This window comes from Microtus pennsylvanicus, chromosome 18, assembly GCF_037038515.1.
Source record: "Microtus pennsylvanicus isolate mMicPen1 chromosome 18, mMicPen1.hap1, whole genome shotgun sequence".
Lineage (NCBI taxonomy): Eukaryota > Metazoa > Chordata > Mammalia > Rodentia > Cricetidae > Microtus > Microtus pennsylvanicus.
Window position 1 is genome coordinate 27,588,745 of NC_134596.1, and position 27,792 is coordinate 27,616,536.

At 48.3% G+C, this 27,792-nt stretch overlaps 1 protein-coding gene across 3 annotated transcripts in view; it reads left to right on the top strand.

Annotated features, from left to right (window-relative positions):
* Abhd2 (abhydrolase domain containing 2, acylglycerol lipase) overlaps positions 1-27,792 on the top strand; it is an 87,625-nt gene that overhangs the window by 50,797 nt on the left and 9,036 nt on the right. For all 3 annotated transcript variants that reach the window (XM_075953065.1, XM_075953067.1, XM_075953066.1), the window contains 6 exons: positions 4,580-4,755; positions 5,351-5,518; positions 18,765-18,948; positions 21,896-21,988; positions 25,389-25,499; positions 27,664-27,733. In XM_075953065.1, coding sequence (XP_075809180.1) covers positions 4,580-4,755; positions 5,351-5,518; positions 18,765-18,948; positions 21,896-21,988; positions 25,389-25,499; positions 27,664-27,733 — 802 coding nt within the window. The remainder of the gene's footprint in view (positions 1-4,579; positions 4,756-5,350; positions 5,519-18,764; positions 18,949-21,895; positions 21,989-25,388; positions 25,500-27,663; positions 27,734-27,792) is intronic.

Consider the following 27,792-nt stretch of genomic DNA (forward strand, 5'->3'; position numbering starts at 1 on the left):
TATAATTCATCTGGAAAATGAAATAATCTGCCCAGGAAATTTGGCAAAAGAATAGTGAAGGCCATCTGAACTTTCATCTCTCAAAAGGTCCCACAAGCTGTATTTATTAAAGCAGCCATACTAGCAAACGAATAGACAAATAGATGGATGAACCGGAGTAGAGAAGAGAGAGGTATATCTAACTGCGAACTTGGTGTATATTGTAAATGATGGTTGAAATTAGCCTGGATGAATGGACCATTTATTATTGTGCAAGGACAGTGAACCCATCTGTTTGGAAGAGATGGATTACATCTTCATATCACTTAGAAAAACGAGGACCTTTAAGGGCCTTTAATCCCAGCACTCGGGAAGCAGAGAGTTCAAGACCAGCCTCGTCCACAAACCAAGTTCCAGGACAGCCAGAACTGTTAGACAGAGAAACCCTGTCTTAAAAAACAAAACAACAACAAAGACTTTGATGTCAGAAATGGGACAAGCCTTTATACAATTCCAGCACTCTGGAGATAGAAGCAGGAGGATCCAAGAGTTTAAGGCCAGTCTCAACTACATAGAAAGTTCAAGGCCAGCACGTACTACACAGGACGCTGTCTTAAAAACAAAATCAAACTAGGAGGAAGAGCCAAAATTTAAAGGTTTAATTTTTTAAATCTACCAAATTTAACCACAAAATATAAAAGTATGCAAAATCAAATAAACTTTTCTAAGCCTCTTGATGCTTACCTGTAGTCCTAGCACTTAAGAGGCTGACCAGGCTATATCTAGACCATCTCAAAAACAAAGAAAAGTGTGAACTTAAAGCATACAATATAATAAGGAAACAATTATAACACACAAATGATAATGTTTAATAACATAGAGCTAATAAAAATACAAATTAACAGGAAGAAACAAAAATATAATAAAAATAGACGATATAAACAGGATTCACAGAAGAAAAAGAAAACTAAATAGTAGGAGAGATGAGTCAGGAAAATACAAATTGAAATGAGAAGCACTTTTGCATTTACTCATTTGGAAGCATGCATGTGGCCATGCACACCTGAGGTGGTCAGAGGACAACTGGCAGCAGCCATGTGGGTCCCGGGGATTGAACTGAGGTCATCAGGCTTGGATACAAATGCCTTCACCCTCCAGACCGACTCAGCAGCCCCAGAGACAGCTTTTAAATGCATACATTAGATGAGCCTTAAACATGTTGATATGAGGTGTCCATTAAAGTGGCCAGAATGGGTAACAATGCCAATTATTGATGTGGGTGAAGACGCCAAGCAAGCTCTTAGTTGGTGGTCTAGAAATATAAATTGACCCATCTTCTTGGGAAGGAGATTTGGTGTTATCTATAAAATTGAAAGTGCACACGTCCTCCAGGGTTGCCCTGGCACGTCTCACCTGCTGGGCAAGTCACACTTAAAGGTTGTGAACCCAAAACTTGTCAAATCTCTTAAGGGACAGGTAGGGCTGCCCCTTCCCCTACACTTTTTCCACCCAGCCCGTCCCAGACTGGCCTAGATCCTCTCTCGGGAGAATGACCTGGAGACACGGGAATGGCAACTGAGTTCATGGCCACTATATTTCCAGACAGATTGTCACATAGGTAGTTAAAATCAGTCTTTCCCTCCACAGACCATGCCAGCAGCATCTCCTCGGTGTTTGCGTGTGTTGTTCAGATAAGCTTCAGAATATTTTATCTTTGGGTCTGTATTTCTTGTATGATCTGGACCATTCTGAGTACAGTTTTGATTTTTTTTTCCTTGTGGTTTTTGGATAAGTTATATAAATATTTTTTTTTTAAGTTCAGTGAGAAACCCACCACAATCACAGCTTTGTGAGCCCTGCTGTGTGTTATTGGGAAGTTAATTAAAAAGTGTTTTATCAGTAGGCAGTATTGTCACACAATTAAAAATTGTGAGCCTTCCACTGTGCACAGTTGACCTCACACTATGACTCTAAGGCAGTTGCCTCCCCCACCCCCCACGCTTTCAAGATTTTATTCTACCAAGTGAGAACATCACCAAATGCCAGCCGAATGAGAGCTAGACTCATAGTATCATGATACATGCTATCTTTTAAAGATACTTTTGAAGCCTAAGATTTGCTAAGTGGGTGGGTTTTTTTGTTTGTTTTTGCCATTTTAGCAGGTTCTCCCTTGGTGCTTAATGTGGGTTCCTGGCCATAGGCCCTAAGGTAAATGTAGAAGGAGGTGTGCCTGCAGTGAGCTCCCTAACTCTGGAGATGAGACAATTGTCCCTGCAACCAGCCTGATTGAGAGCAAGTCCTAAAGACAAGGCCCAGTTGGCCAGGAAGGGACCAAGGTGGCTAACCGGGCATCTGGAATAGACTTGCCATTCCCCAGGAGTGTTCCTTTGAGGTGAAGTTGAGCCACTGGTTTAGGGGTACTGGAGCTTATGGAGAGAGTTAGGGAGTGCCAGGGTGTGTCTAAGCCCTGGGCCGAGCTAAAGACCTAAGCATTGGAGGGCTGAGTAAGATGTGTGTGTTGAGATTCTCTCCATTGGCAAAGTGGACCACTGGACGGTGGATGGTGGGGGAACAAGGCTGGAAGCTAGGAGGCCACGGGGAGGCTCTTGCCAAGATTCCGAGGAGGCAGTCTGTCATGGGGTGAGAGATGTCATCAGGATATGAAAATCTGCTAGTAGCCAAAAGGAGATTTGGTTGTATTTCTGTCATATTTTCTAAAGTTAAATCATGTTCTAAACACAACATAAAAGTAGCATATGAAATATACCTCTTCTGGCTTTGGTATTTGTTTGTTTGTTTTGTTTTCAAGACAGCGTTTTTCTGTGTAACCCTGGCTGTCCTGCAACTCGGTCTGTAGACCAGGCTGGCCCCAAAACTCAGAGACCCAGCTGTCTCCTGTTCCAATATTTTTAACCTCACTCTGCTTATCCCTTATATTCACATCATAAAGTAAACATTCCTCCAGTTTTCCTCAGGAGTTTGGCTTCCATGTCCACCCTTTCTCCTCTACGCAGCCCAGTAGCTGTCTGAGGGTTTCTGTAAACTATGTGACTGAGTCTGACATTGTATTCAGTCATCCAATTGACGTTGTTTTTCTAAGGCTGCTTTTTGTTACTGTCCTACCCACTCGGCCCTTGTAAATACCTTCCCCTGCTTTGCAAACGCAGCCTTTTCTGCAGGGCCATTTGCACATGCTGGCAAGGGGCCCCGCGTCTCTTAAACACCCTCCTCTCTCCTCTCCAGCCCCAAAAAGCAGCTTGTCTGGGGACTGGCTAACAACAGAACTGCATTTAGTTAACTTTGTGTATATTTAATAGTACGCACGCAAGAATAAGTGGAAATGGAGCTTATAGAACCATCTGGTTCTGTGGGAAATGATAGCTCTGCATGAATGGGCAAATAGGTTAAGATAAATCATTAATAAAACACCTCTGGAGCATAATACAGAGTGAGAGATTGGTGTTGCCACTCTGTATGCTGTGAGATTCTAGTTTATGTAGAACACGCACACACACACGTGCACACACACGCACACACACACACACACACACACACACACACACATCATGATCAGCCACTGAGCTCAGATAAAAACTGTGAGAGAAACCAACAACATTTTCAGTAAACGGGACCGGTCATCTTGTACCGTGGCCATGAACCATGCTCAGTTCTTAAGTGGAGAACCCTCTTTCCAGGAAGTACCAGGTTTGCAGTTCTTGTGTTTCATTCCCAGGCCACCGTTGTCTTCACAACGGGCAGTTGTAAGGGAGGCGTCGTGCCTGCCTTGGGCAAAGAAGCCTTTGTCTTTCATTAATCCAACAGAAATACTACTGGCCCTGTTAGCACCTTCCTGGGCACACAGTAGTGCTTCTGCCATAACCTAAGCACTGAGAGGCTCTGAGGAGAGCCTGCTGTCCTTCCTGGTGTCGCTGAGGGCAGCGCTTTTGCTAATGGAGTAACCACAGCAGCTATGGCAGAAGTGAGCATTTAGCGAGCGCAGGTGCCGCGCAAGCCACTTTGTATACGTTGGCTCGTTTGGTAATCATGAGGCCAACCCTGTCATGCGGGATGTACTCAAAGGACGTTGTGTGCTTTCTTTTTCGCTCTATTACAGAAATAGCCCATGCCGAATTACTTGATGCTCTAAATTTGAAATTGTGATTGGTTTCCGAAGCTAATCTGGTGCAGGAGGCATTAATGGCTGTAGAAGAGGAGCTAATGAGGCCTGGAGATGAGGTGGTGAAAATGCTCAGCTCAGTGGCAGAGTGCTCACTCAGCATGAGGCCTGGGCCTCATCCCTGCATTGAAAAAAGCTAAAGATGAAGCAGATTTTGGTTTGGGTTTTTTTTGAGACAGGGTTTTCTCTGTATAGCCCCGGTTGTCCTGGAACTCACTCTGTAGACCAGGCTGGCCTCCAACTCACAGAGATCCACCTGTCTCTGCCTCCTGAGTGTGGGATTAAAGGTGTGTGTGCGCCACCACCTCCCAGTGAAAAGCTAGCAAACGAAAAATCATTGTGTGTATGGTTAGTGTACAGAATATATTAGGAAAAGCTTCGCTCAAGGAATATGGAGGAAATTAACCACTCCTGTTTTCTCAGATACATCCCACCACTGATCTGGGGGAAAAGTGGACATATCCAGACAGCCTTGTACGGGAAGATGGGAAGAGTGAGGTCACCACACCCTTACGGGCACCGCAAGTTCATCACCATGTCAGACGGAGCCACTTCTACATTCGATCTCTTCGAGCCCTTGGCGGAGCACTGTGTTGGAGGTGAGCTAGTTTCAGGTCACTAGAGAGAGGGGACACCTGTCAGTGGAGAAGCAGTGTGTAAATGCCTGTGCCACACACTGTCCCCTTGCATTCGGGGGGGCGGGGCATGTCATCACCCCAATGGCCTGCAGTTTAACCTGTGCTTGCTAGTTCACACGTAGCAGAAGTCAGTACAGAATTATGATCCCCTTGTCAAATGCTGAAGCCGATTTTTATGATTTATTTAATCTCATTTTATGTTCATTAGTGTTTTGCTTGCATGTATGTCAGATCCCCTGGAACTGGAGTTACAGACAGTTGTGGGTGCTGGGAATTGAACCCAAGTCTTCTGGAAGAGCAGCCAGTGCTCTTAACTGAAGAACCATCCTTCCAGTCCTTGCTGTTTTTTAAATTGAGAGTTATTTCTTTTGTTTGGTTTTGGTTTTCGAGACAGGGTCTCACATGTAGCCTTACACTCATGATCCTTCTACCTGAGCCTCCCTAGAGGGAGGGAGGATTACCCATAATCTCCCATATAATCCACCACCTCAAACCTAATAATGTCAGTGTTCTCATATTAAATGGATGTATAAGGATCTCTTTCTCCATCTTGTAGATGACGTCACCATGGTCATCTGTCCTGGAATTGCCAATCACAGCGAGAAGCAGTATATCCGAACCTTTGTTGACTATGCCCAGAAAAATGGCTACCGGTGTGCAGTGCTAAACCACCTGGGAGCCCTACCCAACATTGAGCTGACCTCCCCACGCATGTTCACCTATGGTAAGCATGGGGCGTGGCCAAGGGGAGACTCTCTCCTAAAGCGCTAAGCTACTTCTGCCTCCTGCCTTGTGTTGTAGGGGTGAGCATCCACAAGAGATGATGGGGCACACTTAATGCTGCAGCCAACTTGCACTGGCATTTCCGATTCTGTGCCTTGGGCAGCTTTAGAGGCGGGCAGGCATCCCAGCTCCTAGAGGTTCATAAGGGAAGGTCTTGCCCAGGGTCCTTGACTGGTCTGAGAGTGCCACTGGGACCCAGGGAGATCATGTTTATAGCTGGGCTTAACACCGTTCACTCTGCCATCCTGACACCTGTTCCTTCATATTCCACCAGGCAGGCAAAGATGTAGTGAGGTGTATTAGTGTCTGCCAAAGGGAATGTGCCCACTAGCAGCTTGCTGGATTCTCAAGTTTCTTGAGGACAGGAATAGGCTGTCGACCTTACACAAATGCGTGTGTATGTGTGTGTGTGTGTGTGTGTGTGCACGCGCGCATGTGTGTGCGTGTGTGTTTGAGACAGGGTTTCTCTATGTAACAGCTTTGGCTGTCCTGAACATACTTTGTAGACCAGGCTAGCCTTGAACTCACAGAGATCTGCTTGCCTCTGCCTCCCGAGTACTGGGACTAAAGGTGTGTGCCCCCGCACCGGGCTGCACAAATACTTCTTAACTTTAATAGAAATCTCATTACCCAAAGTTCTCACTTCTGAACTGTTTCTCCTTTTTTGTTTGTTTGCTTTTTCTGTTTTTTGAGCAGGGTCTTACTTGATAGCACAAGCTGTTCTAGAACTTACACTATCATCCAGGCTGACTTTGAACTTGTAGTGATCCTCCTGCCTCTGTCTCATAAATGCTGGGATTATAGGTGTGCCCCATCATGCCCAGCCCTGTTCACTCTTGATTCCCGTGGACTCTCTCTTCAGATTATATATGCACACATAAGTAAGAAACACATGCAAAGGTGCATCTATATGTTCGCATTTGAGATGTTTATCAGCAAGCAAACTTCAATATGTTGTAATGGGAAACAGCTAAGCATTCTATCCATAATCTTGCCGTACCGGCAGTTTCTAATCGTTCGCTCTCGGCTTCTGTCTTTATCCATGTTTATATAGTTTTTATTTAGTTGCAGACAGTGTTTATACTAACAGTAACTTACTTTATAGTCACTTTAAAGCTATGTAGTCATTGTATTAAATGTTTTTAAGAGCTTCCTTTCTGTTTAGTTATAGTCATAGGGTATATAGGTTTTCAGTAGCTTAAATAATGTTGCTGTGAATATTGTGTTCATAGTTTGGGTTTTTTTCTTTTCTCTTTGGCACTGGGGCCTGAACCCATAGTCTCCTGCGGGTTAGACAAGCGCCTGTCACTGAGCTGTCACTGTAGCTCTTGCATTTTTATATTGAGTCAGGGGCTCCCTGCGTTGCCCATGCTGGCTCTAAACTTGATCGAGGCCAAGTGGGCCCTGAACATGTCATCCTCCCTTCTCAGCCTCCTAAGCCAGCTGAAACAGCCAACCTGGCTTTTTTGTCTCATTAATGACATCTTAGAAGTAGATTTTTGATAGAATTATGCAGCTAGTATTTTTCCCAGGTATTTGTGCATATTGTCATGTCTTCTGTGGGGTCATGTGCACTGCCACAGGTAAAGGTCCGCTCTCAAGTGGGTAAAGGAAGGAGAAAGTGGCTTTAGGAAAGTATAAACACACATGTGTGTTTTGTGGGAGGCATAGGACAGCGCTGGGAATGGCTCCGAGTCCATCTCCACCCTTACCCTCACCCTGTAACTCAGACACCCCTCTTACAGGCTCTTCTGCTCATCAGCCTGGTCAGGGGTTTGAAATAGAGATGAACATCCAGATTTACACTTAACCCAGGTGCATGGGGAATGTGACACAGGGAGGAAGAATTGGCTCTAAAAAGCTGAACTGGGCAACTTTGAACGCAGATGAAAACTGCAGGGGTGATAATGAGATCCTGGATTGGGCAGAAAGCCATCTGGATAAGTAGAAGATAATGACACGCGGCTCAGCTGCAAGGCTCAGCAGAGACTTAGAAACACCATCTAACAGCAAGGGCACAAACACAAATTAGAAATGCCAATGAGGAGCCTGGGCGTGTAGCTCAGTCGGACAGCGCTTACCTCACACGCGAGTTCAATCCTCAACACTGCATAATCCAGGTATAGTCTTACATGAATATCTGAAGACAGAGGCAGGAGGTCAGGGGTTCAAGGTTACCCTTGACTATATAGAAGTTGAGATCCTGCCAAAAAGAAGAAAGAAGAGTAGAAGCCACTACCACTGCCACCAGTGAAGATACCTACCCCTAATATATGTACTGGTCTCGAGTAGATAGAATCCCCTTAATGTCAAGCGCAGCAAACCCAGAGACAAACAACTTTGCGTGAAAAAACTGAAGTACGCAGGAGAGCCACTTAGGTGCTCCAAGCCCGTAAGTAGAAGAGCTGAGACTGGAGTGTAGATCCAGCTGTTGCATCCTTCAGAGTCATCTCGCAGCTGGTAAAGCATCCCAAGTGCCGGAGAATCCTAGAGTGTGCTTGGCAGCAGATGCGGGAGACGGATGGCCTTAGAGACTGGAGTACAAGCTGCGAAGGAGCAGAGCGGGTTCTGGTTGGGGTGTGTTCTCAGTGAAGACCCCAGGTAGGAGACTGGGGTCCTGGGTCAGACCCTCCAATCCAGCCACAGCTGGCAAGGTGGCCCCACTGAGCCTCAGTCCCCAATTCTTCAACAACATCATTCCTGAGGCTCTCGTCCAGAAAGACAGGTGACCTAGAAGGATTTGGCCTTTGTGGCTGTGCTGCTCCTTTGCTCTGTGTCAGGACATCGTTTAGCTCTTGCTCGGTGTCTTTTAATAGGGTTGAGGTCAAACAAAGATGACTTTGAAGAGGTGTAAAAATCTAGGATGAAGATAGCTTATTGAAATCTCACATACCCATGGTGGCGTGCAAGATGCTAGAGAGAGAGAACCGGTACGTTCTCAGCAGCTGTTTTTAGCTAAACTTAATTGATTTTTGATAAGTGAATCCTTGGGCTGGTGAGCAAAGAGTACTTTTAGTAAGTGGCCTGATACATCACAGCAAAGTCTAGTTTTGTTCCTTTTGACAGGGAAACGGAGACAGCTTAGCAGTTAATAAGCTGGAAGTGAAAAAAAAAACAGTTAATCACACTGTAAATCACGCGTATTACTTTCATACCTCAGCACAAGTATCTCTGTAGAGTTTTATATCTATAGCAAGTCATCATTTGTTTTACGTCCCTGCTGCGCTTGACGTAGCCTGGTGTTTGACGTCGTCAGCCCTGACTCACTACTCCTTCAGGATGTGCTTTTGTCACCCACACCTTTCCTTTCAGCTGAGCTTTTGAAGGATTTGGTCAAATTCCGCCTTGAATTTCTGCAGGAGATGAGATAGACTGATCCATGTCCCCAACGTCCAGCAGTTCCGAAGCAGAGATGTATTTCTGCTCACCCTACGTGTTCCTGGCACAGCCTGGGGCCCTGGGTCTCCATCACTGCCATCTTTATACAAAGGCCCAGATTCTAAGAGCAGCCACCAGCCGGAACATGACCAGCCTCACAGGGGACAGTGAGAGCCTGGCTCTAGAAGCTTCTACCTAGAAACGATAGAGATCACTCCTGGCCATAATTTCTTGGCCAAAGTAAAGAACACTCCCAAGCTTAACTTCAGTGGGGTGAAGGAATGGAAAGCAGATACTGCCCAACTCTTAGCCCTAACCACAGTTTTTCATCAGAATTGTGATTTATAGATTAACTTAGAAGACTTTGTATGGACAATTCATGCTTTCTTCTTCCAGGAACTGGGTGGTTATTAATCTTCATAGAGAACTTCTAGCCCTCTGGAGAGGTCAGTGGTCATACAACTATTCATCAGTAGACTTCCCCCTGGGAAAATTTCAAAGCTCTTGTGTTCATTGTAGAAACTTCCAGAGCAGGGAGAGAGGACAGTAGAGTGAACGCAGGATAAACCCCAGGATCCCAGCGCCTGCTTCAAGACTCTCGCAGCTCATACATAGCCAGTCTTAACCAGCCTTGTTCCTTCTGTCAGCCACCCCTTCCCACATCCTCTCCCAAAGGTTATTTGGAAACAAGTCCCAATCAGCTGGGCCTGTCGTCTGTCACGGCTTCAGTGTGTTGTGCTATGACATGCTGGGAACTGTTTTAACTTGTTTGGACTACAGCGGTGTACCGTCTGGTGGCTCACCCAGCAGAAATGTATTTGCCCACAATGACAGACGCAAGAGTCTGGTCCTCCGAGCTCTCTGTGTGGCCTGGAGATGCCCCCATCCTGCCGTGTGTCTTCGTGGTCTTCTCTTTGTGCTTCTGTCGGGTGCTTCTCAGTGTCCTAACGTCGTCTTAAAGGACACTGCCTGTATGTATCAGAGCCTGTCCTAACCACCTCTTTTCAACGTAATTATACCTCTGAATACGGTGGCATGCTGAGGGACCAGAGGTTAGAGCTTCCGCGTACGGATGTGGGGAGACAGCATTGATCTCATAGCCTAAACACGAGCACGATACAGCATCTCAGCTAAAACAGCACCGCTTGAGTTCCCAGAAGAGCAGTTCACTTCCCCTACTGTCTTCCCTCCGCTCCCCTTTTACTGCGGGTTGGTCAGTTTAGAACCCACATCAGGTCCATATGTTGCAATTGGCTGGTGTGTTTCTTAGACCTTTTGAATCTCCTTCCCTCACTTTTATCAGATTCCTAAGTGAGCTGTCGTTGTAGGAGTGATTGGATGTGATACTAGGGTGGGGAGCTCTCTGGATCCCCGGGATATGAGGCAGGCTTCTTGGTCCCCACCCTGAGTGTATGTTAGCACCATGCCCTGACCCCAGCCGTCTCTGTCCCAGAGGGACTTGGGTCTGCTCATCTCCGAATGCCCAAGTTCATAGGAAATCCCTTCCATGGCCCTCACTTAGCTTCTCCTGTCTTTAGAGTCTCTACGAAGATGTCACTTTCTATGAGAACCCTTCACGGACTCTTCTCCCTGCAAGTAATGTGACCCCGTGCACACCACCCAGTCTTCTCCCCAGTGCTCCTAAGCATTCTTCATGAGACTTAAGACTTGAGGTTGCTAATTGGTGTGTGTGTGTGTGTGTGTGTGTGTGTGTGTGTGTGTGTGTTTGGTTTTCTGAGACAGGGTTTCTCTGTGTATATCTGACTGTCCTGGAATTCGCTCTATACAATGGGCTAGCATTGAACTCAGAGATCTGTCTGCCTCTGCCCCCCAAGAGCTGGGATTAAAGGTCTGAACCTACCACACCTGGCTGGTTTTCGCGATTTTTAAAATGGACTTATCAGCATGTTTAGCTCTTGTCTCTCTATCCACTCCACTAGAACAAGTTTTGTGCCCCCTGCTCTAACTCCCAGTGCCCAGAGTCCTGCTTGGCCTTAGGAAGCACTCTCTCTCAGAGACCTCTACATGCTGGCTCAGGGCTCTGCAGGCAGACATGGAAGACAGTGTGTGGCCCTGAAGTGGCACTGGAGGTGACAACAACCTTGGGCAGGTGTACCTGGTAGCTAGGCGACTTCTCCCTGGTGTAATGCTCACCGCTCTAGAACAGAAGCCTGGCTTTCCCCTCACTGAGAAAACCCTTTTGTCTTTTTCAAGACTGAGGAGAAAACGGAAGAGGGCATTGGCAGGAGCCCATTCTGCAGTACCCCGGAAAATCATTCACAACCTTCCCCTACTTTTCAGTCTGGAAATCAGTTCCGAAGCACAGAAGTACTAACCCCTTGTCGGCGGCCATCATTAACGAAGAATTTCCTAAGTGGGTGATTACACGCTCTTAGGCCCTTTGGTGCTGCCTGGGAGAGATAATTCGTTAAGGAAAGCCTTGCTTAGCAGCTCCCGTTGATCTCACGCTAACGAGGGGCAGACTGCGTTGAACTCTGCGTATTTTTTCATTTGATTCTTCCTGTGCTGGAGATTGCTATTAATTAGTGCCCCCACTTTACCGCTTAGAAGCTTAAGTGCCTTGCCCTGGATCATATGACCAGAGAGGCAGAAACAGCATTCTTAGTGTCTGATTCTTAACCCCAGCTTAACCCACTTGTGTTCTATGACTCATTTCCTGTTTGGGGTACCATTCAGTATAGTAGAATGTGTATGTAAAACATAGTGTGTGTGTGTGTGCGCGCGTGTGTGTGTGTGTGTGTGCACGTACATGTGTGTGCGTGTGTGTGGGGGGGGTACCATTCGTTATAGTAGAACGTGTATGTAAAACATGGTGTGTGTGTGTGTGCACGTACGTGTGTGTGCGTGTGTGTGTGTAGGGTACCATTCGTTATAGTAGAACGTGTATGTAAAACAGTGTGCATGCGTTTGTGTGTGTGGCTCAGAATAGTAGCGTATAGAGAAACAAGGGTATTTGAACATTTAAAAGTATCTCACCTTGGTGATGGCGGGCATTTTATTAGGAACTATAACCTTGATGGCATATGCCATGGGCTGTCCTGAGTACTTTTTATGCCCTGTTAGGTCAGTTGTCCTCTGTGACAGGTACGGAGGCCCAAGCAAGGCTGAATAACAAGCTAAAGATCACAAAGCTGACGAGCAGGTGACCTAGGTCTCACACCAAGGCAATCTAGCCATCTGTCGGAGTCCCTGTTCCTGAAGAGCGGGCTCCTGCCGCTCGTGTGCATGAGCGACCACTAAGTAGAAAGGGCTTCTCGTCAGATGCATTTTAGACTGAAGACCAAAAGGGTGCTTCTCAGGCACAGAAAGTGGGCCTGGTGATTTAGAGTGTTCTGCCTGCATGCATCCCTGCAGGCCATACAATGGTACCAGATCTCATTACAGGTGGTTGTGAGCCACCATGTGGTTGCTGGGAATTGAACTCAGGACCCCTGGAAGAGCAGTCAGTGCTCTTAACAGCTGAGCCATCTTTCCAGCCCCAACCTGTGATCAGTTTTTAAAATTAGTGCAGGCATAATGCTTTATTTCAGTATATGCTATATTTAAATACTTTAGCTTTTTTAAAAGAAAAGGTTTATTTTCTTTTTATTTTATGTGTATGAGTCTTAACTACGTGTATGTAAGTGCACCACATGGATGTCTGGTGCCCAGAAGGGGTCAGGTCCCTTGCAACTGGAGTTACTAGACTGTTTAGAGTCACCATATAGATGCTGGGAACCCTCTTTGATTCCAGCCTGATCTATTGAGCGAGTTTCAGGACAGCTGGGTTACACACAGAGAAACCCTGTCTCAAAACCAAAAAGAAGAGTCAAGCCTTCTTATAATGGCAGTGGACACCAAGGGAAGGGAGACGGACTAGGGACAAGGGAGAGGAGGAGAAGGAAGGCAGAAGTGAAGGCAGTGATGTGGCCGAAGCTCAAGCATCTTAGGGGAGGACAGTTGCTAAGGAGTAGGGCCATGTGCTTTAGGACAGGCGGCACAGGACCGTGAGGTCTGGTAAGACCCAGGTGTGTAAGATCCTGTTGTGTGAGATCCCAGTGTGTAAGATTCCGGTATGTAAGATCCCGGTGTGTGAGATTCCTGTATGTGAGATCACGGTGTGTGAGATCCTGGTGTGTGAGATCTCAGTGTGTGAGATTCCGGTATGTAAGATCCCAGTGTGTGAGATCCCGGTGTGTGAGATCCCGGTGTGTGAGATCCCAGTGTGTAAGATCCCAGTGTGTAAGATCTTAGTGTGTAAGATCCTGGTGTGTAAACCGGCAGCCATTAAGAAGGCATTTCTAGGCCAGGCGAAGCTGGAAGTACTCAATTTCTTTCTGAGATAAGAACAAGGCAAGCTAACTTCTTTTCTATAGCTATTTTCTTCCTGGGTGACTCATCTTGGGTAGCTTCCCCTTGGCTTTAAGAAATGATTCATGTACCCTTTCTACGAAAGTGACAGGAGTTGCTGGACCCCAACCACCTGCTGTCAGTGAGCCACATTGTTAAACTTAGTGGGACAGGTACTCATGTGCTTATTACCCGCCCACGGGACTAGGGCCGGCCAGGGTGTGTGCCCAGTGTGTGCTTTTGTGGAGCATGATTCAAACTTTCTTAGTCACCTCACATCCTGTGACATACCCACCAAATGCCAGGCCCATGCCTAGTGCGGAGCATACACAATGACTCAGCTGCTGCATGGCCAGGAACACCGTGATGGTGGCTCCGTGTATTTTAGCCTGCTTAGTCATCTTCATGCCCTTTGGGGATTTGATTTTGGCCTTTGGTTTGTTTTTTGAGAGAGGGGCTCATGTAGCTCGGGCCGGCCTGCAACTCACTGTGCTGCCAAGGATAACCTTGAACTTCTGACCCTTGCACCTCCCCCTCCCAAGTGTTAGGATTAGTCTTGTACCAGCTCACCCAGGTTTGTGGTACTGCTGATGGAGCCCGGGGCTTCCTGAATACTAGACAAGCTCTCTACCAATGGAGCTACGTCCCCGGCCCAGGAATAGCTTTTGAAATAGTAGCTTTCAAAAAGTCCTTGTCTTTCTGTAGGGGAGGAGGCTTGAAGAAGAGACAGCAACTTTTTGCCCGTTTTCTTCCCAATATTGTCCTGTCGTTTTGTGGGACTTGTCTCTCTAAAGCCAACCTAGTGGCTCATATTTCATCTTGTCTTTGAGAGCTACAATGAGATTAGCTGTCTAATCTTGTTATTGGTGCTAATCCCAGAAGGATCAAATACATAGAACCTCACTAAACCCCCACTGTGGACATAAAGATTACTGTAGTGCTTAGCGGAGAAAGCCAGGGTAGGCCTAGGAGCATCGGGAGTTCCTAGTGCCATGAGGTGGGCCGTGCTGGCACTAGGCAGACACATCGTGCCTACCCTCCCCTTGCCTAGGACAGGTGGCTGCTCTTCATAGACAACAGCCCATCTAGCGCTGGGCAGAGCTGGCCCTTAACCCAGATCAGGTGTGTTTCGATTTAATGAGGTGAAGGTTCCCGAAGAACCTACACCGTTAGCTGTAATTGCTCCTTGGTTGTGTAGCAAATCCAAGTTTTGTGACTGCTCCAGGTCTCAAATAATTAGGTTCCGATCGAAGCACTGCAAAGAGGGGTCGGGTAGGAAGACAGTAAGTCTTTAATAATTGAACAGTACTCCCCTGCAGTACGGCTGCCTCTGTAGGTTTGTGATACAGGGCGGAAGACTTGGGCTTGGAGTTCAGACGTGAGTACCAAAGGCTAGAATTCCTGCTCAGGACAGCATCCCTGCTCAGGACAGCATCCCTGCTCAGGACAGCATCCCTACTCAGGACAGCACCCCCACTCAGGACAGCATCCCCGCTCAGGACAGCATCCCTGCTCAAGACAGCATCTCCGCTCACTCACCTTGTGGGGGAAGACAAGAGGCCTCAGTCGACAGTTCTGTTTCTTCATCTGTGTGGTGCAAACAGAAAGCCTGCACAGAGTGTGCCTCCCCCTGCCGTCTCTCGGCTTAGGCCATGCCGACTAAGCATCCATCCTTTAGGCATCTGGCTCCAAGATGCAGCAGGAAGCAAGATCAAGGACATGTTTATGGAGTTTATAATCTAATAGCAGCTCTCTCGATGTTAGAACACAGCAGAAAGATATGAGTGATGAGCCAAGGCTGATATTAGGCAGAAACCCAAGGAAGTGGTAGAGAAGTGAGGATCTTTACATTTAACAGTGTAAAAAAAAATCCCCTTAGAACCATTCCTTATGCAAATAATGTCCCCAGCTTAGACTGCTGTCCGTATTTACTGATGTGTCCTGTGTCCTTAGCATAGTTGAAACTGGCCTTGGGGAATCTTTATTTGGCTGGAGATTTAAACTAGCTAGGTTGCAAGAGACCCACAGTTCTTTCGTTGGTATCTGCCACAGTTTCTCACGAATACTCGATTAGATTTGTACACACATACATCTCCCTTTTAAACCTAACCCTCCCTTGTTTCGGTCCCTCTGGAGGATGGATTGTCATTCGCCCAGCAGGTCAGATTCTTCTTCATTCTCGTCTTTCACAGCGGGGACAGTGCTCCGCGTACCCCACCCGCTGCTCTGTTGCTGATGGGAGTGGGGCTTGTTCCCAGGTCTTCACTGCTGCAAACAGCAGTTGCCAAGAACATCCATGTGCATACATCTTTGCACACATAGACAATCGTATCTGCAGCATAAGGTTTCCAGAAATGGAATTGCTAGACTAAAATGCCATGGGTTTTTTGTTGTTGTTGTTCTTATTTGAGATGGGGTCTAACTATGTAACCCAGGCTGGGCCTGAACTCAACAGTCCTTCTGCCCGTAATGTCAGTGATTCAAAGAGTTAGACCTTTTCTGGTTTTCAAGATATGGTCTCATGTAGCCCAGGCTGGCCTGGAGCACGCTGTGTGGCCAAGGACAACTTTAAACGACAGACCCCCTGCCACCTGCCACATCCACCTCCCAAGTGCTAGGATTTCAGGTGTATGCCACCATTCACCTTCCTTCATCCACCTTCCCTGTCCACTAGGGTGGTGATTCTCCATTGGACCCCTGGGCCCACAATGTCGGCATCATATGACGTCACATTGAAATGTAGGCTCAGCCCACCCAGACCTTCTGCAGGAGGAACTCGGTTAGAATCTTGCGGCTCTCTGTGTAATCCTGCCTCTGGAGCTCCTGGGTCAGAAGGTTTGGGGCAAGGGCCCAAGAAGAAGTAATTGGAACAAGTTCCCACACGGTGGGCCACACGGTGCCATGCACTGAGTCAGCGCCTCATTCTCGCGGTGACACTTATTTCTTTATTCAGTGCCGGAGAATCAACCTAGAGCCATATATTGCCAAACAAGCATGTCTACCTGAGCCCACCCCCAGCCCTTTGCTGTGAGATTCACTTCCAGGCAGGTCTTCAACATCACCGCAAAGCCACTGCGCAAAGCTGAAGCTGGGTATCATGGCTCATACCCATAGTAGCAGCACTTAGGAGACTGAGGCAGGAGGATTGTCACAAGTTGGAGACAGCTTAGCGTGGGCTACCTAGTGAATCCCAGGCCAACCTGGGCTAGGAAAAAAGAGAGTGGGCTTGAAAAAGGAAAGGGGAAACTGCTTGTTTTTGTCAGGCGGTAAGGATCTTCAGGGAGTGCCTGGCTGTGTTGACCCGGAACTGGCCTCCTGGGAAAGCCTTGCACTAGGGAAATGTGGAAAGTTGCTTGACTTTAGAGCTTCTAAAACGCTGCGCAGCGCCCCCATCTGTGCAGGTTGCTTACTGCATGTAGAAAGGGAAGGAAATCTGGATAGAGATCACCCAAAAACAGACAGGAAAGAACCTCAAAAAATACTTTCTCGTTGGGCAGTTTGATGCATGCCTTTAATCCCAGCATTTGGGAGACAGAGGCAGGCGGATCTCTGAGTTCGAGGCCAGCCTGGTCTACAGAGTGAGTTCCAGGACAGCCAGGGCTACACAGAGAAACCCTGTCTTGAAAAACAAACAAACAAACAATCCTTTCTCATATAGTTCAGGGCTGGTCACTCTGTTGTTGTATGTTTTGTGATATAACGTCTTGCTATGCGGTCTGGACTAGCCTGGAAATCACTAGGTAGTCCAGGCTAACCTGGAAATCGACTTCAAGCAATCTTGCCTCAACATACACACATCCACGCGTGTTCCTAGGGTTCTGGGTTACAAAGGTGTACCATCAGGCCTGCTTTGTTTTATTTTTTTCTCTTTTGAGACAAGGCCTTGCTAAGTTAACCTAGCTAGACCACAAACATGCCTCAGCCTCCTAGATGCTAAGATGACAGGAGTGAGCCATAATGCCCAGCCAAAATCCTTCCTCGCTACAGAAATGGTTATTGGGCCTAGTGGTACACGTAGACCACCTAGGGGACCCTCCAAAGAACACCCATGCCCTTAAGGTCCCACCCCCCAAATATTCTGAAGACAGGCTAAGATACATGAGACAGCCAGGAAAAAGATGAAGACAGTAGATATACCTAGTCTGGGTTCTGTTACTGTTATTAAATTCCATGACCAAAAGTAACGTGGGGAAGAAAAGGGTTCGTTTCATCTTCTGACTGCCAGGTCACAGTCCATCACTGGGGGGAAATCAAGGCAGGAACTCAAACAGGAACCTCCATGTAGGGACTGAAGCAGAGACCATGGAGGGCTGCTGCTTATTGCGTGCTTTTCCTGGCTCGCTCAGCTTGCTTTTCGTACAACCCAAGGTTAGCTGCCTAGCACCCTCCATAGTGGGTTGGGCCATCCCCATCAATCATTAATCCTCCCCCCACAAATGCCCATCAGACTTGCCTGCAGCCCAGTCTGGTGGAGGCACCATCTCAGTTAAGGTTCCCGCTTCCCAAATGCCTCTAGTTTGTATCAAACAGCACAGACAGAAGGCGGTTATCATAGTCTTTAAAAGTGTTGTTCCCCGTAGCTTACCAGTTCTGGAAGCTACTGTTGGGCCATTAGGGCTCTCCAACCACTGTGCCACTGGCAGGGCAGCAGTTCCCATTACCATTGCAAATCCACTCTTCCACGCTGGCCTCCAATAGTTTCTCAGCTAGGTTTAAACTTAAGCTGGCTCCCTGGAGTCCAGCCGTGGCCCCTAAGTGGGACTTGCTAAATCCTTTGCCCTCCAGCCTCTTTCTCATAGGTGTGGCTTGACTCTGCCAGTTTCCCAGAGGACACCAGCTGAGATCATTCCTCCTGGGCAGACCAGGCCCAAACATCCTCTCCATTCACATGGCCCCTCTGAGTGTTTCTGAATGAGTTGGCCTCCCTTGGCACGCTATCCTTGTCACCAAGAACATTTGGCTGAACCCTACAGAGCATCCCAGGTGTCCCTCTGGACTGGAGTTCATCTTCTTGCCCTCCCTGGAGTTAGCAAGAAGATCTTGTAAATAATGTCCTTTGGGTTCTTAACACCATGAATCATTGTACACATGGGTATGCCTCCCCGATTTGTAGCTAAGAAGCCAATCAGTCCCCCACGGGGTTTAACTCTAGCTTGTGTATATATCTATGCACGAACACGGGTGCTTATACTCACCCTAAAGATCTGTTTGGGGGCCCATGGGCACCTAAACTGGTAAATCACAGTCCACCTTTAAAGGAGCATCGTAAAATCTATGGATATGTGTGCATCTGCTCACAAACTCTGCTAATGTCCATATATGTTTCTTAACATATATGCACATATGTATGTCTCATTCTTTCAGCGTGGCGGCTCCCAGTTAGGAAAGTCTCTGGCTTGCATGTTCTTCAGTATTTGTCGCATTTGAAATGACTGGGTGACCTCACTTTTTGCCCTCAGGCTGCACGTGGGAGTTTGGAGCCATGGTGAACTACATCAAGAAGACATATCCCCAGACCCAGCTGGTCGTCGTGGGCTTCAGCCTGGGCGGTAACATCGTGTGCAAATACCTGGGGGAGACGCAGGCAAACCAGGAGAAGGTCCTGTGCTGCGTCAGCGTGTGCCAGGGGTACAGCGCGCTGAGGTGAGTCGTCTGCCTCTCTCTCTCTCTCTCTCTCTCACACACACACACACAGAGTCGCGCGCACACACACACACACATCTTCCGTTGGGTCCTCCAGTTGACGGTACTCGTTTGTTGAGCTAACCCGAGACACTAGCACAGGTTCCAGGGAGCCCCTTGCAGACCGAGCAGAACTTTTCAACTCTCAGACTCAGCTGGATCTGCTTCCGTGTCATACACCAGAGTTACCCTAGCAGGCCTGTTAGGTTTGAGGTGCATCACGGTATTTTAGGATCAGATCTGTAATTGGATCACCAAAACCGCTGTAATATAGCTGCTGCTTCCCTAGGGAGTCTCAGATTATGTCTGAATTTCAGTACTATGGCAGAACTACATGTTAACAAGAGAACATGGGAAACAACAGTATCTGACCCCTGGGTCTTGTGACCCCAGATCCCCCCGTCCAGCAGGATGGGTGTGTGTCAGATGGTGTCTGAAGGGACATTTGGAACTCTTCTAAGCAGTGCCCTCACCTGAAGGATTTACCTCTCAGCATCCTGGGAAGCTGGCCTAGGGAGCAAATGTGTACCTCAGCCCTTAGTTCTCCTGCCAGCAAACTCTCCAGGATGAGTTCGTGTGTGTGTGTGTGAAGGACTCAGAACAATGCTGGCTACAGAACGTAATCGTCAGAAGCATCGCTACCGGTCACTGGGAAATGAAGAGGGTGGCTTAGATCAGGGGTCACAAAGGCCAGCCCAATGACTGCTGGTCAGGTTCAGCACCCTGACATCTTTTGTGTTAGAAAGCATTAGATTCCCTTCCCAACCCCGGTGCCAGGAACTTGCCGTGGGTGCTAACCTAGTCTTCAGAGAGCACTGGGTCTTATAAATAGGAAGCTTTTCTTCTTCCCCTTCTCCCTCCCTTCTCCTCCCTCCTGGCCTCTCAATCTTACAATAAACAAGTTTCCTTGCGATTTGTAGCAATAGCGCCATCTGCTGTTGGCAGGTGAACAGCACAGTTAGCAAGGTAAGGTGTTCAAATAAGGCAGTTGAGTGAGTAAAGGAGCCGCCCTTCCCTGAGACCTCCAAGAGCCTATTGTCACTTGAGCCTCATGCAATAGGAGAGAAAGAGGTCAGTTGAGTCTCTAGACTGTGATTGACATTTGGCTGAGACCCTGCCGGCCTCCACATGGAATCTTGAGGCAGGACAGAGAAGCACCATTGTCCTGTGTGCTGGCACTGGCTGGAGGAAGGAAGGAAGGAAGGAACATTCCATACATGAGACCAGCGTAACCTCTTCCTGCAGATGCTAGAGGCAGGAGGCATTTTGTCCCTGCATGGCAGCTGGGCAGGTGGAACAGGAAAGTGCATTGCATTCTGACTGGCATCCCAAATATAAAACTCATTTTTTACACCTGACAGGTAGCTCCCACAAACATAATTTGCAAGTTTTTCCTCTAGGGTTTTGAGTAGCCACACAGTCTCCATCACAGGGTTCTGCCCACTTGACATGATGTTAGCGGTATCTCTGGGGTCTTCTCTGTAATTACCTTTGCTTGTTTGTCTGTCTTTTTTTGTGAGGAATGAGTGTGTATTCATGCCACAGCACACATGTGGAGGTCAGAGAACAATTTTATTGTTTAAATGGTCTCTGTGGATAGCCATGACTGGCTTAAAATGTGCTATGTAGACCAGGCTAGCCTCAAACTCACATAGCTCTGCTTGCCTCTGCCTCCTCTGGGTGCTAGAATTAAAGGTGTGGGCCATGGTGCCTGGGTGAGGGACAGTTTTTGAAGCTCAGTCCTGTCCTACCATGTGGGATCTACAGACTGAAGTCAGCTGGTCACTTAGCAGGAAGCGCCTTTGCCCACTGAGCCACCTCAGCAGCCCCTCCCCTGGGATTCTCTCTACTCTCCTGAGTTAGGTTCTCCTTGTGTGTGCACCACTCATCTCGAAAGGCTATCTGAGACTATAGTATCCTCTCTTGCCCCCCTTCAGAGTTTCCTGTGTGCTCTCATGACCCCACCGCTCCTCATCCCTCTGTGAGTGATACTTACAGTCCATCTTGGTACCCTGTGTCGCCAGAGTTTCCTGTGGGGCGCTCCACCCCTCTGTTCATTGGATCTCCTAAATCCCAGGCAGACACTGCTGCCCTTCAGTGGCATGCGGCTCATTGGCCCAGCATCTATGTCCTCACCCTCCTTGGACTCTGGATCCCTGCGAACTCAGGGACTTTTCTGCAATGAGCACCCGTGATATTGCACCTAAAACCCTCTGCACTGCTGGCACCTAACTGTATGGCCAGGACGACCCCCCCTCCTTAGCTCTGCAGCCCCTCTTCTCTTAGGTAGGTCCTAATGAAAGCAAGGGTGCTCCCCAGTCAGGATCTAAGCAGAGGGAGAAATGAATGAGATCAAGAGAAAACAGGGGCTCTGGGGGACCAGGACAGGACTCTCAGAGCAAGCAGCCACAGGGGTTGAAGGTCAAGACAGGAGGAACCAAGTAGAGGCACAGCGAGCTGTGGCTCGATGGTTGAGAGAAAGGACATTAGGCACGTGTTGATAGTGTCCCGCCTGTGATGGTGTGGCTTGCTTGTGATGACGTGGCTTGCGTTTCTACCCACGAGGTTCAGGGAGGTCCCGTACATGCTAGGGGCTTCTCGGAAAGCGTGTTCTTCTCCACGTGAAGCTTCAGCCTTTGTTTGGTGCGCACATCACACACACCTTTATGCTCCCCAATTATTTAAGCAGTAGCAGCAGATTCTTGGCAGGCCAGGAGGTGTCGGGCCTGCAACCAGCATCCAGCTGTGCCATTATGGCCCTGGAGGCTTCCTGCAGGGTCATCTTCAGAGGGCTTTGTGGCCTCTCCCCAACTGTCTGGATGCAGCGCGTCAAAGCTGGTACCCAACGCGGGCACGGGCCAGCATGCGCCGCAGTCATGGCGCCTCTCATCTGCTGTGGTTCTTCCAGGGCCCAGGAGACCTTCATGCAGTGGGACCAGTGCCGCCGATTCTACAACTTCCTCATGGCCGACAACATGAAGAAGATCATCCTGTCTCACAGGTATGCCCCCTTCCCTTCTGTCTCAGAAGATGCCTCCGTAACTCCTGCTAAGACGCGACGAGGGGGCTTCTGTACCCAGTGAGAGCAGCCGTGATGGGGCCTGTCACTGTTTAAGAGCCTTCCTCCTCAGGAGGCTGCTGGGAAGGGCTTCAGCCCTGGGTCTTGGCCAGTCCTCAGCTTCAGCCACATGGCAGGAGGCTCAGAGAAGCGTGTCAGTGCCTGCTTTGGCTCAGGCCCTTCGAGCCATGGAGAGGGAGCAGGAGTTAGCCAGGGGGTGTCAGCCATGGCTTTGTTCTGGTTACTCCCGTTGTTGGTTTCTCTCCCTTCTCCATGGCACTTCCCTTCCCTCTAACTAGACTGGAGCCTGTGGAGACCTCTGCTCCCTTGGCCTCTCCACACCTCTGTCCTTGCCAGCATCTGCCCACGGGGCCCACACTGTCCCTTGAGGCCCATCTTGGTCACCCTTCTCACATCAAGCTGGTTGTCTGAGGCTTCCTCTGGGTTCTTAACTTGTGGGTCTCGACCCCCTCGGGGACAACCCTTTTACAGGGGTTGCCATCAAAAGACCATCAAAAAAATGGATATTTTTATATTACAGTTCATAACAGTAGCAAAATTACAGTTATGAAGCAGCAAGAAAAATAATTTCATGGTGGGGGTCACACAGCCTGAGGAACTGTATTAAAGGGTCACAACACTGCCCTAGAGCCTGGCACCCAAGGAACGCTCAAGAAATGCACTTGGCAATGCCCTGAGGGAAAACAAAACGCATTCTAAGTGATCTGTCTCTTGGTCCTTTTGGTTGGTGGTTGTTTTGGACGGGTGTTTGGGGGTGAGGGGAGGTTGGAATTGCTTGTTTTAGTTGTGGCCTCACTGTGTTGCCTAAGTTGACCCTAAACTCTTGAACTCAAGCAATCTTCCTGCTGCGGTCTTCTGCATATGGGGTCCCCAGGTATGCGCCCCAGTGCTTACCTCTTAATTTCCTCCCTCCACCCTAGTGATTAACACAGCATTGTCTAGCCCAGCTTAGCCGCACACCCCAGGCCACGCTGAGCTTCCAGTAGGTGGACTCACATGGTACCGGAGCAAGGGGGGTGCTCACAAAACCCTCATACTACAAAGCTACAAAGAATGTCCTCAGGTCCTTGTGTCAAGTTGGTTGAGGAGAGATTTCTGCCCCCTGTGCTGAGGCAAAGTCAACAATCCTACTCAACTATGTGATTTGAACAGCAATCACATGCTGGCCACTGAGTTGGAGGCAGCCCAGCTGAAGTTCCGGTGGGTCTGAGGATTTACTGAGGCTCTCTAGCCGTCGGGTGAAGTTAGAGTGTTTAAGACCTTATGTCTGCACCTCTAGAATGGAGAGTGAGTCCTCCGAGGGAAGATGTGTTTTGCAGAAAGTGCGAATGTTGCTAAAAAGTCCTGGAGGTTCATTATGCAATTGCTAGCAAATTGGGAAGGCATGTTGGTGTGTTTACCACAGAAAGCCAACTGACTGAAATCCGAGGGAAAATTTAGGCTCTGAATCCAATCCTTTGCCGCCTTATTTGGGAAAAAGTAAGTCCTAAGAAAGGATGCTGATCTCCTTTTGGAGGTTATAAATGGATACAGAGCCCTGCGTTTCTGGCATGACTGTTTCCTACTGTCGCGCCAACCCTCAAAGCAGACGCAATCCTCCCTTAGCTGTGTGACTGAGAACACCAGCTTGGAAGGGAAGTCCACCCTGCCCATTGTCATCTCTACCTTCTTTGTCTTGTCCTAAATGGACGTACGGACGTTCCTCTTCATAGAAACGACCTCTGTATGGATCCCACTCCTCCATCTCCACAGATGCACAGGTCCAAACAACAGCTGGTGGAGATCACGGTTAACCCTGGCTTTATCTGTGCCGAATGTGTGCAAGTTTACCTCCTGAGAGTTTGTTTGGAGGTCCTAGCAGGGGGTCATAGCTACTTGTGTGTCCTTGACCAAAGACCGTTTCTTCTTTAGGGAAGGCCATCCTCTTTGACCAAGCATGCAGCTTCCATAGAGACACACAGGGAGCTGTGAGGGATGAGGGGGTCACCAGCCTAGCCAGCCTGATCACCCTCACGCCCGCAAGTTTTTCACCCATCTCCTAAATTGTATAGTCAAGTGTAGCAACTGTTTCCATTCCATCCCTAATGTCACTGAGAGGTGACTAAGCATGCAGGAGATGGCAGGGTTACATGCACATCCCGAAGCCAGGTGTGCTGGCACATGCTGTCCAAGCTACTCAAAAAAGAAGAGACAGAAAGATCGCTTGAGCCTAGGAGTTTGGGAACAGCCTGGGGAACACGAAGAGACCCTGCCCTACCCCATTCCACCACTACCACCCTCCGATCCTGGAGTATCTATAGATTTGGATCTCCGAGGAATATCCTCTTGTTGTTTGTTTTGTTTTGTTTTGCTTTGCTTTGTTTTTCAAGACCGGGTTTCTCTGTGTGTAGCCCTGGCTGTCCTGGAACTCACTCTCTAGACCAAATTGGCCTCAGACTCACAGAGATCCACCTGTCTCTGCCTCCAGAGTGTTAGGATTAAAGCCTTGCAGCCACCACCGCCCGGCATCTGAGGAATATCCTAAAACTAATTGCCTGTGGCTACCAAGGGACAGCTTTTCAGCTGACACTGTGGAGAGCTGCTGACTTAGCCAGATGCCAAAGGGGTTTCTGGTTAGCTTCCTTGTTAAGCATCACAAGCAGCTTGTAAGGGAGCAAGGGCCTGCCAACAGTTGGCAGCATCCACATCAGTGTAAACCTGAATCTCCGTGTTTGGCTCGCCGCCTATCACTCTTCCAAAAGGCTTTCCTGGGCTTCCTCCCCTGTGCTAAAGGCTGTGTAATATCTGGCCAACTTGAAACCTAGTCCTCAGTTTATCTTGGTACCCTGGAAGGAAAGGAGGGCTTTAATGTTTATTTTCCTATGCATGCTCATCTTGGATATTATGTTCTAAAGGCTCAAAGAAACCAGGCATGATAGCACATTCTTGTAATCTCCGAATGTGGGAGGTAAAAGTGGGAGTCCAAGGTCATCCTTGGATACCTGGGGGATTTAAAATTAGCCTGGACTACAGGGGACCCTGTGTTTAAGGGGAAAAAAGCAAATAAATAAACAATACAAGTTAAAAAAAAAAAAAGAACTGGGGCTGCAGCCTACAATAGAGTGTTTGCCTCGCATGCCTACGACCTTAGGTTCAATCCCCAGTAACACAGGGAAACAAAAACCAAAAATAAATAAAAGGCTGGAGGGCTGTATGTCTAATTTACCGTAACTCTGGTCCCGTGGCGACTAGTGCTCCTGGTCTGCCTGTGGCCAGGAAAGCCAGCTCCACCGTGGTGGCTTCTCTTTGGCATCGCTTTGTTCACTTCTGCGTCTTGTTCTAGACAAGCTCTTTTTGGAGACCATGTTAAGAAACCCCAGAGCCTGGAGGACACAGACTTGAGCCGGCTCTACACAGCAACATCCCTGATGCAGATTGATGACAATGTGATGAGGTGGGTCCCCAAGGCCGGGCCAGAGGCTGCTCTGCCACGCCACTGCCTTGCTCCCCTTGCTTCAGCGGCTTCTTCTCATTTCAGTCAGAGTCTAATGCTTAGGAGAAGCGATCGTAGGAAAGTTCTCATCTCTTGGAAATGGGTAAAGCCTCTGACCATGTGGCACGGGCAGCTTGAACTGGTGGGTGAAGTGTCTCCACCTAGTGGTCCCCCTCGGCAACTGTTATGTCCTGCCTCAACACAGGACAAGATCAGCACCCCCCAGGTCTGCCTTTGCAGTGGGCAGAGTAGTTTTTGTACATCCTCAGGATGTTTATCCAGACTTTGGTGAGTGAATCTATCAAAAGCAGATGGCCAAAGGTAGACCAAGAGACCTGTAGGTTTCCAACGACACATGGAACCACTTTCTGGGCTTGGGGAGGAAGCGAAGATGCTTCTGGGCGGAAGATGTAATCCCCACCCGGTTCTCTCATTCGGCTTGCGCTCCTATGATCTCACCTTTGCTGGCACCAGCACCTTCTAATTGAAGTCAGAAACTTGACTTGTAGAGTTGGTCTCACACCTTGTCCCTGTCTTTCACACTTCACAATCCTTTGATACCTTTAGACATAGCAGACAGGTCCTCCTAGATAGCGGGCCGTTGGCCTGAGGCTGTGAGAGCTCTATTTTTTTTCTTACTATCCTTTCACACCAGGTAAATTCAAAGGGGCCAGTTACTGTTTTCTCAGAGCAAATAAAAACTATGGAATTGCTAGTCTATTTAAAAGATGGAAATTGTCTTAGGGTTTTCATTGCTGCAAAGAGACACCATGACCATGGCGACTCTTATAAGGAAAGCATTTCATTGGAGTGGCTCACTTACAGTTTCAGAGGTTTTGTTCATTATCATCATGGTGGGGAACATGGTAGTGTGCAGGCAGACATGGTGCTGGAGAGGTAGCTGAGAGTCCTACAACAAAACCACACCTCCTAATAGTGCCACTCCCTATGAGATTATGGGGGCCAATTACATTCAAACCACCACAGAAATAAACAATGCCTAGCTCTCTTGGGGTACAGTCTATAACTTGCTGTGGTCCCTCATAAGAATAGAAAATTAATTTAATTTTAATGTAATATAAATTTCCTATCCATCATCTTAATTTAAGCTCAAAAGGAAAAGCCCCTCAGTCCTTGCGAAGACCTTCATCATCTGTAGTGTTGGGTGGCGGCGGTTCTGTAATCAAACTGCTCTGGCAGCCTCCTCCCAGAGTGGTCACCAGCAATGCTGGAGGAACAGAATGCTTTGGAGACCACAGAGGACAGAGTCACACATCCTGGATGTGATCTCTGCACACAGCCGCCTCCCACTAGGGGACCCTTCTGGGTCATTTCCAGACTGGGGTGCCTAAGAAGGCTGGAGGTGGAAGAGATCCTCAGCTCTGGGGGAGGAGGCAGGATGTCAAGAGCCTGGAGGCTCCTCCCTGGGTAGGAAAGAAAGGGGGGTTCAGAGGTCTTCTGGCCCACGATAGAATTTGGGGTCTCAGGGCATCAGAGCCCCAACTGAACTCCCCAGGTCTCAGCCCAGAGCTGAGCAGAGCTGCATGCAAGCCTCTCCAGTGTTGTGAGACCTCAGGTGGCCAGTGACAGGTACTGCTCCTGGAGTGGAGGAATCTGGTAACTTCAAGCACACTTTATTCCAGCGGCTCCAGGGTAACTCTGCTGAAAACGGAGTTCTAGCTCATACAGGTCTGTGACCCTGAGTATCTCGTCAAAGATGATAAATGATTTGATGCTGCCTCAAAAGATGCAGTAGACAATGATGAGTATTACAGTTGAGATTGAGATTTCTCCAGGCAGGGCACACGGAAGCCCTTCCATGTAGTAATTCTCACAACACCATCTTGTCTTTGATCCAATTTACAGTGAGATAGCTAAGGCCCAGGAATCTTGAGCATTTGCCTGAGATTGCCCAACCAGATTTGCATCCAGATCCTAAGCCCGTGCTCTTGACTCCAAACTCTGCCACCTACGTTCGTTTTGGTGCAATAGCTAGAACCATAGAGAAGCCGCTGCCTGTGTGGCTTCTGCCATTGCAGTGAGTTCGTGTGGAAAGTGGAGAGTCGTCGGCTCAGCTCTATAACAGATGTCATTTTGCCTCTGTGTGTGTGTGCTCATGTTCCAGAAAGTTCCACGGCTATAACTCCCTGAAGGAATACTATGAGGAAGAAAGCTGCATGAGATACCTGCACAGGGTGAGTGGTGGCCCCGCCTCAGAATCAGTGTCACCGCAGCCAGCTTTGCCCGCGGTACA